This window comes from Dendropsophus ebraccatus, chromosome 13 (genome assembly GCF_027789765.1).
Source record: "Dendropsophus ebraccatus isolate aDenEbr1 chromosome 13, aDenEbr1.pat, whole genome shotgun sequence".
In the NCBI taxonomy this organism is placed as follows: domain Eukaryota; kingdom Metazoa; phylum Chordata; class Amphibia; order Anura; family Hylidae; genus Dendropsophus; species Dendropsophus ebraccatus.
Window position 1 is genome coordinate 47,729,695 of NC_091466.1, and position 18,472 is coordinate 47,748,166.

At 40.0% G+C, this 18,472-nt stretch overlaps 1 protein-coding gene across 2 annotated transcripts in view; it reads right to left on the minus strand.

Moving 5' to 3' along the window:
- Positions 1-15,988: 15,988 nt before the first annotated feature.
- The window catches only part of SLC38A6 (solute carrier family 38 member 6), a 43,494-nt gene continuing 41,010 nt past the window's right edge, over positions 15,989-18,472 (minus strand). The window contains exons 16-17 of one of the 2 annotated variants that reach the window (XM_069951242.1): positions 16,589-16,744; positions 15,989-16,398 (exon numbers count right to left, since the gene is read on the minus strand). In XM_069951242.1, the coding sequence (XP_069807343.1) occupies positions 16,661-16,744 (84 nt within the window). In that variant the 3' untranslated portion in view covers positions 15,989-16,398; positions 16,589-16,660. Of the gene's footprint in view, positions 16,399-16,588; positions 16,745-18,472 lie in introns of those variants that run through there. The other variant, XM_069951243.1, reaches the window with a different exon arrangement.

The window sequence follows — 18,472 nt, forward strand, 5'->3', positions numbered from 1 at the left end:
GGATGGGAGTGTTTTTCTCTGAAGCTAAACTCATCAACCTCTCTCCTGACCCTGGCAAGGCACAATCACTGCATTAAGCTGTCAACTCGTCTCTAAGTCTATAATTCCACGTCTTTCCTGCGAATTCAATAGAAATTTTATGCTGTAACCTTCCAAGCTTGTCTTTCCCTAAGGAACCATACACATAGCACATTCATTTAACTGGACTCTGCCAGTGGAGAGTTTTGACCTTAGTGAAAGGTTGTCCTCGTGAAAAAGAATTATTCCTCATAGAGGCTTGTATATAAAGCATCATAAAAACCATCTTCAAAGGGCATTTAATGAACCTAGACCTCGTAGGACTCCAAGGAATAGCGCTCAACTAGAATCTGGACTACTGTTTTCGTGAAAAAGGGGCAGAAAAAAATTACAGGAATTTTTTTTTTCCCGAGCAGACAGACGTTTACACATGATTCCTACATTCTACAGAACAAAATTCTTGTAACTCAAGAGTGGAATTGTCTGACTACAAAGAGAAAGTTCCCTGAGTCTTTTAGAACTCCCGAGGGTCCCTTTAAGAGCCTACACAAAGTTGCAGGTGGGACAAACATTTCATGGACATTTATATGGTTCCTTTCAAAATTGCCCAATAGAGCTCATAAGAGGTTTTTATTTAAGACCCCCTCCACATCCTCACACCCCCACCGATAAAAACAGAAGAGATATATAAAATTGGAAATGATTTACAGTCTGCTCTCTGATGACTCCAAATGCATCGATGTGTAAGGGTGAACGTGCAATTAACTTTTTAAAGCCCTCTATTTTAGGCTATAATTTTAGAGATTTAGAACACAAGATCTCTGTCCAATTCCCTTCAGGCCTATAAAGTTTACTATACTTTTGTAGTTTTGCTGAGGCAAAAAAGTGTTAAAAAATAAACATTTTCTCTATAGCCATTTGCTGGAACATGTGTGCTGACACCTATGGTTAAAATACAGGGTTGTGTTTTTGAGGAGCTAGGCAGGAAGCATGACTTGCTGGTTACTTTGGATAGTATGAAAATACAGACTGACTTCAGTTTTTTCTGAAAGGTGGAATATTTATTTAAGTCTCTCTTATTAAAGGCTGCCAGCCTATACATTCCAATACTGCAACCATATTGTGTCTGAGACACAGTGTTTAAAGTCACCTCCTTATATTACTAAGAAGCTTAAAGGGGCTGTCCAGTGAAAATCTTTCTCTTTCAAATTAACTGGTGTCAGAAAGTTATATAGATTTGTAATTTACTTCCATTAAAAAATCTCAAGTCTTCCCATACCTATTAGCTGCTGTATGTCCTGCAGGAAATGTTTTATTTTCAGTCTGACACAGTGCTCTCTGCTGACATCTCTGGCCAAGAAAGGAACTGTCCACAGCACAAGAGGTTTTCTATGGGGATTCCTATAGAAAGCCTCTCCTACTCTGGACAGTTCAAATGATTCTGTTAGTTTGGGGGGTTTGGTCTGGGATCTGAATTTGTCTTCTCAAGGGCTTGCGCTTATTTAAGAGTCTGGGGTATAAATTAAGTGGTTTGGTCTGGATTGATTTAGAAGTCTTGTCGGGGTTTTAACTTTATTTCCCAGATTGGGGTGTAAACTTTTTTAGGGGTTTGAATTAACTTCTGTAGAGGCTGGGAATACCTGCAGAACAGAAGGGCCCAGTTAACCCTGTAGTCAGGAGAAGTCATCATGGTGGTCTGGGCCAAATGTAGAAGAAAAGGAAAGAGACATCTGATTGTAGATGTTCACCTATGAGTCACTGACTTAATAGAGGACCTGTCATCTCTCCTGACATGACTGCTTTAGTAAATACTTGTATTCCACAGAAAGTTTTTGCGTAGCCCAGGTCTACATGACAAGTGGGCGTTAACGCTACCTTCATCATGAGTATGTGTCTCTATGCAGACTGATCTTGTCAGTGATGATTGGATGCTGTCACTGGGATCCAGCTCTTTGCCCTGGGGCTTCTAGTACTCTTGGTACTGAATTTGATTCATATCTCCTGACATTTCTACCTTCCATTTAAAAAATAAACTTAAATGCTATTTCCCTTTTAGTACCGCATACTGCACATACTTAAGTTTACAAGTTCAATTTAATGCTAAAAAAAAATTACTCCAACCATTAGGGGAAAGTAATCTGTATTTTGAATTCTAAGTTGCAAAGTCGACATGGTAAATTAATTTGGGATGCTGAATTTTCCACTAGTTCTTCCAATGAAAGTAGTTTGGCACACTACAGTAAAATTCATGCCTGACCTGTAATTTGGACAAAATGATGAACTTAATGTAGCATAAAAGGAGTTACTTTTTATGAACATAATAAAAGGACAGCCTGTAAGTAATATGGAGATAAGTAAAAAGACAGAGTGGTGCTAACCTAAGCGATCCTGTGTTACATCAGTATAGACTCATGTGCTACTATATTCCCACTAGATACTAGAAAGTGATTTCCAAGCTATCCTATCATTCATGGCTGCTGGGCTAGGATAGTTCAATTAAGGACTCTGAAAGCCATTTTTCTAAAGTACCCCATACATTTTAGTGCTAGGTTGGCCGATCCAGATGGGGGCATCAAGCATTAACCCTTTAAGGACATGGCCCATTTTCGTTTTTACGTTTTCGGTTTTTCCTCCTTGTGTTTAAAAGGTCATAGCACTTGCATTTTTCCACCTAGAAACCCACATGACCCCTTATTTTTTGCGTCACTAATTGTACTTTGCAATTTGAGGCTGGGTTCACACTATGTATATTTGAGGCTGTATTTGTGAGGCTGTATAGCAACCAAAACCAGGAGTGGATTGAAAACACAGAAAGGCTATGTTCACATAATGTTGTAATTGAGTGGATGGCCGTCATTTAATGGCAAATTTTTGCTGTTATTTTAAAACAACGGCTGTTATATTGAAATGATGGCAGTTATTTACCGTTATATGACGGCCATCCACTCAATTTCAACATTGTGTGAACAGAGCCTTTCTGTGTTTTCAATCCACTCCTGGTTTTGGTTGCTATGAGGACCTGACTTGAGGACCAAATACTGCCTGAAGTATACAGTGTGTGAACCCAGCCACAGGCTGAATTTTTGCATAAAGTACACTGCGAAACCAGAAAAAAATTCAAAGTGTGGTGAAATTGAAAAAAAAACGCATTTCTTTTATTTGGGGGAAATGTGTTTTTACGCCATTCGCCCTGGGGTAAAACTGACTTGTTATGCATGTTCCTCAAGTCGTTACGATTAAAACGATATATAACATGTATAACTTATATTGTATCTGATGGCCTGTAAAAAATTCAAACCGTTGTTAACCAATATACGTGCCTTAAAATCGCTCCATTCCCAGGCTTATAGCGCTTTTATCCTTTGGTCTATGGGGCTGTGCGAGGTGTAATTTTTTGCGCCATGATGTGATCTTTCTATCGGTACCTTGATTGCGCATATACGACTTTTTGATCGCTTTATATTACATTTTTTCTGGATTTGATGCGACCAAAAATGAGCAATTTTGCACTTTGGGATTTTTTTGCGCTGACGCCGTTTACCGTGCGAGATCAGGAACGAGATTAATTAATAGTTCGGGCGATTACGCACGCGGCGATACCAAACATGTTTATTTATTTATTTGTTTACTTTTATTTAAAACCTGGGAAAAGGGGGGTGATTCAGACTTTTATTAGGGGAGGGGGCTTTTTACTATTAACAACACTTTTTTTTTTTTTTTTTTTTTTTTTACACATATACTAGAAGCCCCCCTGGGGGACTTCTAGTATATAAACTTGGATCTCTCATTGAGATCTCTGCAGCATAGATATGCTGCAGAGATGCATGAGATCGGCACTCGTTTGCTTTCGGCTGCTGCAGCCGAAAACAAACGAGTGCCGAGCCGAGGACGGCGCCATCTTGGACGCGTCCCCGGCCGGCATCAGTAACGGAGATCGCTCCTCCGGGACAAGGTCCCGGAGGAGCGAACTCCCCCACTAGACCCCAGGGAAACGTTGCCTCCGGTAATCGGAGGCAGCTGTCAACTTTGACAGCTGCCTCCGATTAGCTAATTAGCGGGCACGGCGATCAGACCGTGCCCGCTAATAGCAGCGGTCCCGGGCTACTCGCGGCACCCGGGATCACGGCACTTCAAAGCGGGGCCGCCGCGTGGCCCCGCTTTGGAGTGCAAGTGAGGACATATGACGTACACATACGTCCTATGTCCTTAAGAGGTTAAAGTGTCACTGTCGTATTTTTATTTATTTATTTCTTTGCAGAAATCAATAGTACAGACAATTTTAAGAAACTTTGTAATTGGTTTTATTAGGCAAATATGCCATTATCTGCATTCAAAAAGATTTTCTCCAGGTCCCCCCCCTCCCTCTCATCCACTGCTCATTATCAGGAAATCTCGACTCTTTTACATCAGTCGAGCCCTGAGTAACCTATGAAGAGGGCATAGGGGAGGAGGGAGATTAGTTGCCAGGAGAGAACAAAGGATTACACAGTGGGACCTGTGTGAAAGCCAGTATTCACAGGTCAGAGAGGTCAGTGCTGACTTCAGAGGAGGTAGCTGTAAATTAACTCTTTGTTCTGTTTTGGTGCCTCATCTCTCTCAACCCCTCCCCTCTCCATAGGAGAACCATGAAGGGGGGAGAGCTTCAAACTGCTTTTTCATGATAAAAATGCATTTTTCGGCTAATAAACCCAATTACAAAGTTTCTTTAAATCGTCTGTACTATTGATTTCTGCAAAAAAAAAAAAAAAAATGTAAACGACAGTGACACTTTAACCCTTAGACGACCCAGGGCGTATAGTTACGCCATGGAAGTCTGTCCCCAGACGACCTAGGGCGTAACTGTACGCCCTGGGTGTTTCTCACGCTATGAAGCGTGCTCCGGAGCGGAGCGCGCTTCATAGCAGGTGGGGTCCGGCTGCAATCAGCAGCCGGGACCTCACCGGTAATGACACGCTGCAGCGATCGCGCTGCCGCGTGTCATTAACTCCTTAAACGCCGCGATCGCGGCACGACCGCGGCGTTTAAGTGTAAGTGACAGGGGGAGTCCCCTGTCACTTACCGATCGGGACCCCCGCAGTGTGACTGCGGGGGTCCCAATCGGTAAAACGGGCCGCCGGAGGTCTCTCACCTGCCTCCGTGCGGTCCGATCGGCGCTCTGGTCACTGAGCCTGCACAGGCAGGCTCAATGAGCAGATCGCCGATAACACTGATCAATGCTATGCCTATGGCATAGCATTCATCAGTGTATAAATCAAAGTAATGTATGTACAAGTCCCCCAAAGGGACTTCAAATGTGTAAAAAAAAAAAAGTTAAAAACACTAACACACTACCCCAAAGCCCCTCCCCCAATAAAAGTTGAAATCACCCCCCTTTCCCATTATATAAATAAAACATATAAAAATAAATAAATAGATAAACATATAATATACCGTAGCGTGCGTAATTGTCCGATCTATTAAAATATAACAAGCGTCATTGCGAACGGTAAACGGCGTACACGAAAAGAGGGAAAAAAGTGCGCGGATTACCGATTTTATGTTACATTATATATATAAAAAAAAATTATAAAAAGTGATCAAAACGTCCGATCTTCACAAATATGGTATTAATAAAAACTAGAGATCATGGTGGAAAAAATGACACCCCATACAGCCCCGTAGGTGAAAAAATAAAACCATTATAAGCGTCACAATAGTCCCATTTTATTTATAATTAATTGCCAAAAAAAGGATTTCATTTAAAAAAAATATATAACATTAAAGAATCTGCGTAAACCTGCATATGGTTGTGTTCGTACTGACCTATAGAGTAATGGTATCATGTCGCTTTTACCATATAGTGCATTGCGTAGACACAGGAACCCCCCAAACGTTACCATATTGCATTCTTTTTTGCGATTTCACCAATTTATATCTTCATAAATAATATATTTGGAATTCCATCATACATGTTATGGTAAAATGAATGACGCCATTACAAAGTACAACTATTCCTGTAACAAATAAGCCCTTACATGGCCTGTAGATAGAAAACTGAAAGTGCTGGAGCTCTTAGAAGGGGAGGAGGGAAAAACGGAAACACTAAGATCAAAATTTGCGCGGTCCACTGGGTCATTTTGGGCCTGGTCCTCAAAGGGTTAAGGCCCCAGACAGATGATGTTGGGGGAAAGAAGGGTCTGGCATGTTAGGGCCCTATTACACTCAGCCATAATCGTTCTGTGTAATAGGCCCAGTAAACAAGTGCCGATCTAGCACACCGGCACTCATTTACTATATTGATCGGGCCTTTATTGGCCTGTGTAATAAGACCATTACATTTGGTGTCCAGAAGATAAGCTTCTGGGCTGTCTAGCAGTGGCATATGTATTGGGTGAATAGGAAAGCTATCACGTGAACGAATGTTTGACCAACAGCTATTGAAGGTATATTGGCATCTTAAGACTACTCTCCTTCACATTCATTACTGCTGGAAATGAATAATGGTACTTCTAAGTTGACATAAGAGACTGAAACCAACCTATGTGACTTTTGGGCCAGGTTCTCATAAGGCATTTATTTAAACCATGTCTTCCCTATTGGATGACAGCAATCACTTGTAACAATTATTTCAATGGGGGTATAAATGCAAAAAGATGATGAACTTTCCAAATGTTAGGGCTCGATCTAACCTGAATGCTTGCCATGTGATTCCCGCTGTCTGGAGAAGCTGGATGCAGCCCTAGGGAGTTCTGGAAAACATAGATACAGCTATGGGCATACATGGATACAGCCATAGCCACTGTGCAAAACCCATCCACATTTACATGTGCTGCTGCTTGCCTTCATAAAAGGCAAATCTAGATTTTTCATCCTTTTAACGCTCATTAAAGGGGTTAGCCCAGTGAAAATCTTTTTCTTTCAAATCAACTGGTGTCAGATAGTTATATAGATTTCTAATTTACTTCTATTTAAAAATCTCCAGTCTTCCCATACTTATCAGGTGCTGTTTGTCCTGCAGGAAATGTTGTTTTCTTTCTAGTCTGACACAGTGCTGTCTGCTGCCACCTCTGTCCATGTCAGGAACTGTCCAAAACAGCAACAAATCCCCATAGAAAACCTTTCCTGCTCTGGACAGTTCCTGCCTCAGACAGAGGTGACAGCAGAGAGAACTGTGTCAAACTGGAAAGAAAACATTTCCTACAGGACATACAGCAGCTGATAAGTATGGGAAGACTTGAGATTTTTAAATAGAAATAAATTACAAATCTATGTAACTTTCTGAAACCAGTTAATTTAAATGAAAAAGATTTTTGCCGGATAACCCCTTTTAAGCTATGTGTATGCTGAAATAGAGAAGACAATTGGGTACATGTCCTGTTTTCAGGATAACAATTGGGAGTGAAAAGGAAGCATTAAAACTTGGGCCCTAATGCCTAAAAGGAAGCTGAAGGCCCCCTTGATGTATTACACAAAGGACATACTCTGGCCTAACTGCAGGGGGTAAAGAGGTAGTAGTCACACCAAGGCTCTGATGCCGGGGGGGGGGGGGGAGGTTTTAAGGGTCTGCTACATAAAAACACACCCATTTTACACATAAAAACACAGTCTTTTTACACATTTTACAAAGGGGCAAATAAGGCTTTTTTTTCCCTAAGGTGTATGGGGGGGGGGGGGGGGGGGGGCGGCATTAAAATTCCAAGCAATTGTATGTATACTGTAAGTAGACTAGATTCCGACAATATTTAAATTTTTGCACTTTCCAATGTATAATATCCCTATTAGCCATCATTAGTTACATTTATGGCAAAAATTAACACCATAAAAAATACAAAACAAGAAATGTTTCTCTATATAATGAATATCTAAATGCTCTATCTGCTACACAATATCTTCAGTTTAGTGTCAGATGAGTATAATCTATTGGGCAGTCCCATTATTTGCTTTAGATATATTTCACAGTTCAGAAAAGTGACCCAAGACCCGTAGATAGAAAAGAATAATATTTGTATTGGATTAAAAGTGAAACCCTGATATACTCGGAAAATAATTCTTGATGAGAGGATGTTGTCATTAATTCTTTTGGAAACTCGTATTGCTTCATATTTTCAGAATGTACAAACCACTAATTTTTTGTCTGGATAAAAGTCCCAAAACAAAGCCTTGTCTGGAATATATTATTTCATGGTATGAATGCAGGGGGAGGGGGGGGGTCTGAACTTAGGGTGAATCTATGGATGTAGAAAGCCAAGAACCTGTCAGAGGTATTTAGATTGCCAAAACACATAAATGTTTTAAACATTACCGCTGCCTCATCCCGTGTCTGCTGGATCGGGAGAGTGCCAGGGTTATTTTACAGGTGAGATTACTCTCCATAGAGAGAGATACCTGAGGAGACCATTACACAAATGCCAGCAGTGCTATTTAAAGCTGAAATACTACCCGGCTAAGTGTGCATTAACCCGCTTACAGCAACCATTGCACTGGAAATAATTCCTTTATAAACTGGTGGAATGTGTGTTATCGCAGGCAAGTGTTAATAGGGGGGAGGGGAGACATTTAAAAAGAAAAAAAGAAAAAATAATACTAGTACACATGGCTATATTACAGTACCCATAGCAGTCTATAGGGCTTTTTTTGTATGCCTCTGATCTGGTCTGACATTGTCGCCCAAATTGTCACTGACTATGTGCTTTTACTTATTTTAGGGATATTCTCATGAAGACAACCCCTAACCATACACCCTATGAGGACATATAGACAATATGTTATATCGATGACTATTTATGGCCTCCCCTGGTGAAATAATCTGCCAGGAAAAAAACTAATTTAGTAGAAAAAAAAAGCTACAATAAACAGGCTGTGATTTTTTAAGTACTCCTATTATATTTCATAAATACCTTTCTTTTTTTTTTAAACTTCTGTAATCTTTTCCCAGTTATCTTAGTTTCAATAGGGAAACATTATACAGTTTAGAGGTTGTAGAAACCTACTTATTCTGGAAATTGTGCTTGTGTTTTACACATCTTTTAATGTGTTTTTTTTTATGTTTGTCATAAAATGGCAAAAACACTGAAAAAGAAAAAACCTGTAAACAACATTGTGCATAAAAATGCTCCAAAAACAAAAAATGTGTAATTCTTAATTTTTTTTAAAGCTCAAATTACACTATGTGAACATAGTATCAGGTATCACGTGTTTATCATGTAAAAACATAAACATTTTATTTAAGATTTTTTTAAAACTTAAATTCAGAAAAAAATGTATGAGAAAGCCAGCTGTGTGTAAATGGCGAGCTCAGGTGATCATCTCAATAACCGATTAAAGATTGTTGGCTTTATTCACATACAATTTCAGTGCAGTATTCTCTGTAATAAAGTAGTACCACTACAGTATCACAACAGTACTGCAATGTGTGAACATAGTCATAGATAACTTTTTGTCAGAAACAGTGCCATAATGGGCTGCCTGGTATCAGCATCGGCTGATCGTTGTATTTATTACACGGAGCGATAATCGCCCGATCGTTCCGTGTAATAGTACCCTAAGTACGTCTGTAATTTTGAGTGAAAATAAAAGTGTGTGTGAACAGACACAAATAGGCCGTATTTTAAATGATGAGCAGCTGCATTATTAGGAAGGTCATAATCAATTATAGCTGCTGTTCTATACGGTGTGTGTGTGTACTGCTAGCCAATTTCCCAGTGACATCAATGGAGTGCATTATTGTATTAATACGGTAATTTTTCACCTTAAAATAACATCTGTGTTTTGGTATTATTTTACAATGTGTGAACGTAGTCTAATAGGGGTGAGCTGCAGTACCAGATATAATCCATTAGGCAGGGTAGCACTGTTTCTCATACAATTCCTTTAAGGCACATTACTGTATTGTGGGATGGTTACACTATTTCTAGTAATAGCCGTCTACTTTAAATGCTATATGTTGTTTTTATGCTAAGTTATGTCGTCTATGTGCCGTATCTCATAACATTTTATACACTACCCCAACCTGCTATACATAAATATTTAGATAAGAGTACTTTCCTTATTTACACCAAGACACATATCCAGATTGTTTAAAATCCTGCAGGGAATATAGATATAAAAAGTAGAATTAATCTATGGAAAATATGACCAGGTTATTCCATGTCCGGAATTAATTTAGGAGCCTGATTAATCTAGCAGCCATCATGGAATCCTTAGGAAATACTGAGCGTGTTTTATGGAGAAAGTTTAAAAGAATTTGTCTTCATCAAGTAGGAATATTGGGACTATAACTACAAATATAGCGGGATTCCAAGATAGACAGGGCAGGAGATAACGTAAGAAAATAAAACATTATACAAATACTGCAAAATGTATTATGCGTCAGGGGCTTAAGCAGAACCAGGTGCTGAGAGTATTATAAAATCTGACTATAAACTAAGTCTTCAAAACTAAACCAAACAATCACAACTAGAATAGGAAAAACACAAGAAAGTAACCTAAATAAACAAAACTAGCATAAAAACAAACCACATGTCCACATCTAAAACTGTGTATGATCTCAGATTATAGTGAAACTGGGGGAAAATGCAAACATTAGTATTTGGGGGCAACAAGGACACAAATGTAATAGACTTCCTCCATGCTTTTGGACCCACTTCTGGTCTTTAGATCCAGACAGAAATACTGCCATTTGAAAGTGGCCTTAAAGGTGTATTGCATCACCCAATAAATTATTCCCTATCCCCAACATAGCTGGCAGAACCCCCACAATCATCTCCACTGACAAAGGGTAGGTTATTGGCCACTTTAATACCCCTTTTAACACTTTTTGTGGATCGAGAGACTAGTTGATGGATAGTGGTCCAACTGCTAACCCCACAACTGATCATGACAACAGGTCAATTGTCCTCTGGTCAAAGTGAATGAAGCTACAGTCACTAAGCCAGGTCCAAGCGAAGGACAGGTCCTAGTATGGACCCCCAATAGCAGCACAGGTAGAGGTATGTAGATGTCCGTGCGTTGCAGACTACTATGGATGCAGATCTGTACTGCAGTCCACAATTACTAAAGATGCTTGGATAAGGTCTTAGGATAACCTCTTTTACTCTAAAGTAACCTGTTTTATTTTAATGAGTAGCTCTGCTTTATGACATGGCAGTCCTAGTAACCATACAGATTCAGATCATGACCTACCTGGTCGTCTTTACTGGGAAACACTGCCTGGGGCAATGCCAGATAAAGCCCCTATTACACGTGGCGATGTTTAGGAGCAACCTCCTCTTTCCCCGCTTGCTGCTGACGCTATTGCACGTGTTGTCAGCTGCGGGGGGGGGGCTGCCCGAGTGATTCCTAGATCGTCTGGGCAGCCCATAGAAGATAGCGGTGGTCTGCTGCCACCATTCCTATTCCACAGAGAGGCGTCAGCAGATCGTTGCCATCTTGGTTCATGTCGGCTGATCGTTGTCTTCTATTACACCAGACAATTAACGGCCAATATCGGCCAAACATAGCTGAAAATCGTTTAGTGTAATAGGGGCTTAATACATGATGTAGCAGAAGGTGTATTGATTTGAAAAAAGGGGAATGACCCAACATTGGTTTCCATGTCATGTCAAGGAAGACACTGATGGATCAATATGGATTGACTGCAGGTCTCTGCCCTTGGAGCATCATAGATCACCATGTTAAGGTTGTTTGCAGGCCTTTGGTTGACTGAGACGTGCAGATGCAGACACTAATTTATTTCTATATTACATATGTGTAATTTCTGCCGTAAACAGAGGCAATCATTTTGAGAAATCAAATGTACTATAAACTAGACTTTTTGATGCTTTGTTGCATTCTGTGTCGCATGTTTCAGTCCTCTCCTTACAGAGAAATAGTGGAACATTACTGTTTGTTCACACTATGCTGTGATGCAAATTGTAATTCTGCCAGAAAGCATTGCCTTTTTTAGCAGAACAACTTTCGGCTAAAATAAAAATAAATATATAAAGACCTATAAAAAGTTTAACACTGTTTTTTTAAGATTTTTTTTTTTCCCCTTCTGGAAAAAATAGCCTCAGCAGCCACTGTCCCGACCACAAGGTCACTCATCTTTTGCAGCAGGATTAATCACTCGGAGACAAATAAACAAAGTTCAGTCTTAAAGCTATTGTGGTTTTATGGAGCAAATGTGGTTCCCCACGAGAACAAATCCATTTTTCGAGAGCAAGATCCAGTGGTGGTTTGTGTAATCTATGAGAGTTCCAAACATGATTCTAAGCCACAAGAGGGTAAATCGACCCCATTTACAATGATTGTGTATTCAGTAAAATATAAAGGCATAGGTTATCCTGCTCAGACTGTCCAGATTGCATCCAAACTACAACAAATAACATTGCATTTTATTATAGTTACAAAAGACGCCCCAAGCTGCTTTAAATGAGTGGTCCCGGCGCTGGAACTGGGGAGGTTAGTGTTCAATGGCTCAATTTCCACCCCTTCTCCGACCATACCCTAAGAAATAACCACCCCTCCTGAAGTACCCCTTTAAGTGCATTTGATTAGCAGCACCTGGCTACTACTTACCCTCTTAATTTCTAGAGGACACAGTGTAAGGCTTGGTTCACACTATGCGCAAAAATGGCTGTTAAGAAATACGGCCTTTGTTTTTACAAACAGCAAATTATTTATCAAATAACGGCCGTTGTTTTTACATAGTTTGAACCTAGCCTCATGTGGTGTTCTTTTGAGGTTGAAGACATAAAATTTTTTATGTCCTGATACTTGAAAACTACCCCCTCTGTGGAATTCTGTGGTTTTCTCTTGACTAATCCATGAGTAAAAAACAATATATATGTATTTATAATTTTTATATGGAAAATCAAATGTTTTATTTTGGATTAAAAAAAAGAGACAGATTTCTAAACAAGAAGATCTTTATTGACCGTTTTATAAACAATGTGCAAGATCTTTAGAAACATTCTAGCAGCAGTGTTTTAAACCATTGTTTAGAATCACCATTGTTTTTGATTTGAGATACAGAATGCTTTTACCAGTAGAAAACAATACAGATCTATCCATACGTAATACAATCTGAAATGACCATAAGAGGGTGCAGTATGGCCCAATAGACTTCTATTAGTTCAACTTGGAGGTTGCGAAAAGCCATAATACTCCCAAGGGCATGAAGCCTTATCCATACTGTAGGGTTGGGCTTCTCTATAAAAGTAAACATTTTTAGAAATGATAAAAAATTTATATATAGGCCATTCTGATTAGTTATTGTAATTCCTTCATACCTGTATATGAAAAGAATTTACATGGTTACATATGAATAATTTACATGGTTCAAATTCCAGAATACAGAATCAAAAATAGTAATGATCTAAAAACCTGAGTATAAAAGTGTCATACAGTTACAGATAATACTGGATATGAGGAAACAAGGATTATCTGCATATCCTGACCCCCACGCTGAAATGACAGAAATGATGACCCTGTCCTTGCTATATGAATAGTATAAGAGTTGATAAAATATAATATTCACACAACATCCTTTCTGTTTTTAGGGAAAGTTATTGGGGCAAAGAATAACCGATGATGAAGTATTTAGGAGGCAGTCTGTGAAACAGAACTCTGGAATGGTAAGTGTTGTATTTAAAGGGGTTATTCTATCATTAAAACCTTTCAGCGTATCAACCATCCTCTTGCACTAGACATAGAACATTACCCAGATGTACTATCTGATGTGGCTGAATTTTGGTGTACGAAAATTGAGACCCATTTATTATGCAAAAAAAACAAACAAAAATTGACAACAAGGCGTGGCTTTATTAAAAAGGAGGTGGCATTTAAGGGAAAGTAGGTGGCTTGTTTGGCAAGGGTTCATGGTCAAGAGGTTTTAAATTAGTTATTCAGTGTCTGAAATTTGGAGAGGAGGGGAACAGGTTAAAAAGTTATTTCAAATCAGGATCAGTATGAACATAAATGCTATGTAAAAATTCTTAAAGGGAAGCTTTATATCAAGCTGAGATCTGCAGACATTGGCAGATAGAAAGATAAAACAAATGATAACTCTCTTAGCTGTTGACTATGATTAAAAATTATACTAGCATGTTTTCCTTCTAAGCTCAGTAGTTGTAGAGCTGAGCTGCAGTATACATCCTTTCTCTCTCTCTCTCTCTCTATATATATATATCATGCAGGGCAATAAAAGGTGGGGAGGGAGGAGGAGCAGCTCAGCCAAACCTCCATGACTCTTAAGCTTAGAAGGGAAACATGATTTTATAAGCCATCATCTTAGAGACCGTTATCATTTGTTTTCATCTTGTTCTATCTTCTCATGTCTGCAACTCTAAGCAAGATGTAAAGCTGATGGATAACACAGCAGATATAATATTGTAAGGGACAAAATTCTACATGTGAACATGTACACCATCCTTCATTGTATAATGCAGGTCACTAGTCTCCAGCCCTAGAAGATTCTACATACTCATTTGGATACTGTCCAGTGATTTAAATACTTGCAGGAATTTCTATTCATCAGGACTTCCTTCACACTCCTTGCATACCTTTCTTTTCAGGTAGACTTGCTTGGCTGGGGTCAGGGATGGCATTTGAGTGCATAGGCATGGGCAAGAGGAGAGAAGGGACAAGTTGTGCCAGACACCTTTCAGCAAATGCCTGTCCTTTTCTATAAGGAGGATATCAAGAATAATGTTTGGCATGTAGCTGCTGATTTAAGACGTCTTTAGGAGTCCAGCTCTGGTACAGACCATACAATATTATGCTTTTTCTCTGCAGTTGGTTTGCTGTAGAGATTATTCCCTTTATTAAGTGTTCCTTCCCTTTTTGGACACTTCAGATGAATAGCGACTCTGTAAACTCCTCTCTCAGGATGACAACAATCTTAGAAGTAGCTTATGAGACTATAAACGGTTTGGTAATGGTGCGGACGGATTTGAAAGACAAAACCAACAAGCAAATCACTATTAGGTTTGGAATTAGGATTACAAAATCAGCTAAGTGTTTAGGAATAGGGTTACCTAACAGTGTGAAGGTCTCGGACAGCCTGACAGATGGGTGGACATGCTTCAGAACAAACTGTGCTAAGGCAAAGGAGACAAACATACATTGGCAGGCTACAGTGATGCTGAGCTGGAGGAATCCCTTCTGTTAGGGGAGTTTCACACATGTTGTTTTAGCAGCTAAAACTGGTAGTAAATTAAAAAAAAAAAAATTGACTGGAGAAGCAGGATTTTAATTTTCCTATAAAGCTTCCCTCCCTTTAAAGTGTAACCCGAAATAAAAGCAAAAACTCCATGGCAGTGCTCATCTGCACGCTTCACCCAGCTCTGTATAGCAATCTGTGGGGGTCTAAATACCCAGTTTGTATGACCTGTAAAAAGTTTTAAAATCATTGTAACAGGAGAACTAACAGCAGGTTAAAATAATCCAACCTGCTGTTATGTTCCCATAGGGAAGAAGATGTTGAGGGAGAACGTAGTTTTATTACCATTATCCTCAGTGCCACTTAAATGCAATCCTCCAATTTACTAATATGTTAATTTGGTGATTTGGTGCACTAAAGGCGGGGCTACAACCCTTGGTGAACCTATCCGCCCCACCTACCCCTACTTATAAATATTTATCTGTTGCTCATCACTTCAAAGTAATAGATAAATATTCATAAGGAGGGACGGGCAGGAAAGTGGATTAGTGCACCAAGGGCATCCCCATTGTGTAAGTGGGTACCCACTGTAAATGATACAGAGATTTATACCACTATATCTTATGAGGCTATGGTGGTGTGCCTGTGCAGAATAGCATTCCTTTATGTCTCCAAGTATTCTAACACACTCACATGTATCTGTAGTCTAATACAAACAACCACTACAATATCAGATTCACTATAATGATGATGGAGGGGGCCACTCTCCACCTCTTTTCCCTTTATAACTAGTGTGTAAACATATAATCAACATAAAAAAAAACCTTCAACTTATTTTTTCACTATACACATATATATATATGACTTTGCTTTACTATAGTGGTTTGCAATCTGCATCTGTTGAGCAACTACAACTCCCAGCGTGCCTTGGCAGGAGCTGGCAGAGCATGCTGGGAGTTACAGATCTGCAGTATCTGGAGTCACAGATTACAAAGTCCTTCTATAAAACCATCTATTTAAAATGGAGCCATATAATTTATGTCAGTAATGACAGAGATGAGCAGGTACTGTATAGTAGGCTTTTGTCATATAACAATATTCCCCACCTAAAACTCCGCCTTTAGCCCCCCCCTCCCCCGGTAATAATCAGAATTACCACTCCTTCATATTTTAGGCTATGACAAGTTCATTTTCCCAGAAGACCCATAGGGTGGATGAGTGTCGTGCTTTCAACATAAACTGTTTCTCAACCAATTTCCCCCTGAGGGTACAAACCCACACACCGTATACACAGCAGATACGCAACAAAAACGCAGCAGATTTGAAGCAGATTTGATGCTGTGTCCAGTTATTTAGATCTAATCTGCTGCGTATTTGTTGCGTGTTTGTTGCGTATTTGCTGCGTATCGCAGCAGTAAATAAGCTGCGTATACGGTGTGTGGGTTTGTACCCTGAAACTGGATATCCTTGGCTGTAAATCGTTGCACATTCTGTTCGTATGTAAACTCCGGCGTGATTCTCTCATTCATTGTAAGCCCAGTTCACGGTAATTAGTGTTAAACTGCAGGCACCAATACAAATCCCGAGAACAAGCAGCCCACAGGCCTGGGAACACCAGAGAAAACAAACACAAATTACTACTTGTGGAAGGAATCAATTTTCACTGTGTGAGAACAGCCGATCATTCAGATGATTTCCCCATTGTTGGTTTGGGAAAACAGGTTGATGACGGCTATTATTATAAGCAATTGTTCGTGACATTTTTTTTTTTTTTGCAGACTAACAATGTAAAAGCAGGTTTGTGCAGGTTGTTGTGAAAAAGTGTAAAAATTTTTACACAGGTGACCAAAACATGTGAAGTATTCACAGAAAAGCATGGGGAATGTCCAATAGGAGACCAGGTATTTGTTACATTCTGAACCTAAAACGGTACTGTCACTTTAAGGGGTATACCCATCTGGGACACTCATGGTATATCCACAGCATAAGTGTTTCCTAGAGGTGTGTTCTGCATCTACCTTTACATTGAGGGCTCTCTGGCCCCTTCTAGCCTATTTGCAGTTAAAGCAAAGCCAGTTATGCATTTTGCGCAACTCCTATTTAATGGGGGTGAAAATGGCATAGTACCCTGGGCTTTGCTGTGTGCGTAACTCAATAATCCATGGGCTTGGAAGTTAGGTGGGAGCCCTCATATGCCATAAGTGGCCCAGATGGGTAAACCTCTTTAAGAGAAAAACTGACATATCAAACAGACAATAACATTTATTTTATCTTTCAGGGTCTCAGTGCTCAAAACCCCACAAATCACTAGATATAGCTGGGAAAAGCACACAGCTATGTACTTCACCCCCTGGCTTGCTGCTCAATTTGACTTGTTGCAGGAGACTGGTTCCATTATGGAGCCAGTCTCCTGTAACAATTTGGATCAAGCAGAAAGCCAGGAGTTGAAGCACCTAGTTGGGTGCTTCTCCCAGCTATATCTAGGGATTGGTAAACCTCTTAACACCCAGACCCCTACTGATGAAAAAAAAAAAGAATTTTATATGTCAAGTTTTGAAATGACAGTAACGATTTAAAGGGCTTAGCCGGCTAATATGGATAGGCCAACAATTAATAAGGGTCCAACTTCTGGCTCACCAGAGCAGCTGCTGGAGGGGCCGTGGTGATTGTGTGAGTGCCACAGCCTCCTTAATGTTTACCGGTGCTCATACCTGGATCGTCTTACTTTATTATTTGATAATCCCCTTGTGTTGTGTAAAGGCCCTGTTACACAAAAGGATTATCGGCTATTACGGCTGATAATCGTCTTGTGTAATAGAAGGCAACTATCAGCCGACATGAACAATGTCGGCTGATCGTTGCTGCCTAATGACTAATACAGCAGCGATCTGCTGCTGCCGCTCTGTGGAATAGGAGCAGCGGCAGCAGAGCCGCCTGGACGATTAAGCGATCACCCGCGCAGCCCCCCCTGCAGCCCTCCCTGTACTCACCCGCTCGCTGCCCATGCGTGCAATAGCACCGGCAGCGAGCGGGGAAAGAGTCGGCCTTTGTAATAGGGGCTGAGGAACAACTCTGTCTGCAGAAAACCAGACTAATTTTTAATCTCTATTTAAAAAAATAATAATAATAATAATGGCGGCTATCTGTGCAGTACTGATACCAGTCATAGATCATGGTGTAATGTACACCACCTTAGCTGTGCACTCACTTATGAAGTGACACAATGGAGACACACATGACACTGCACACAAGTCCACCATGACACCCATCTCCCCAGTCATATCGCTATAAGACATATAGGGATGGGGGCCAGTAAATACCTCAAAACTCTCA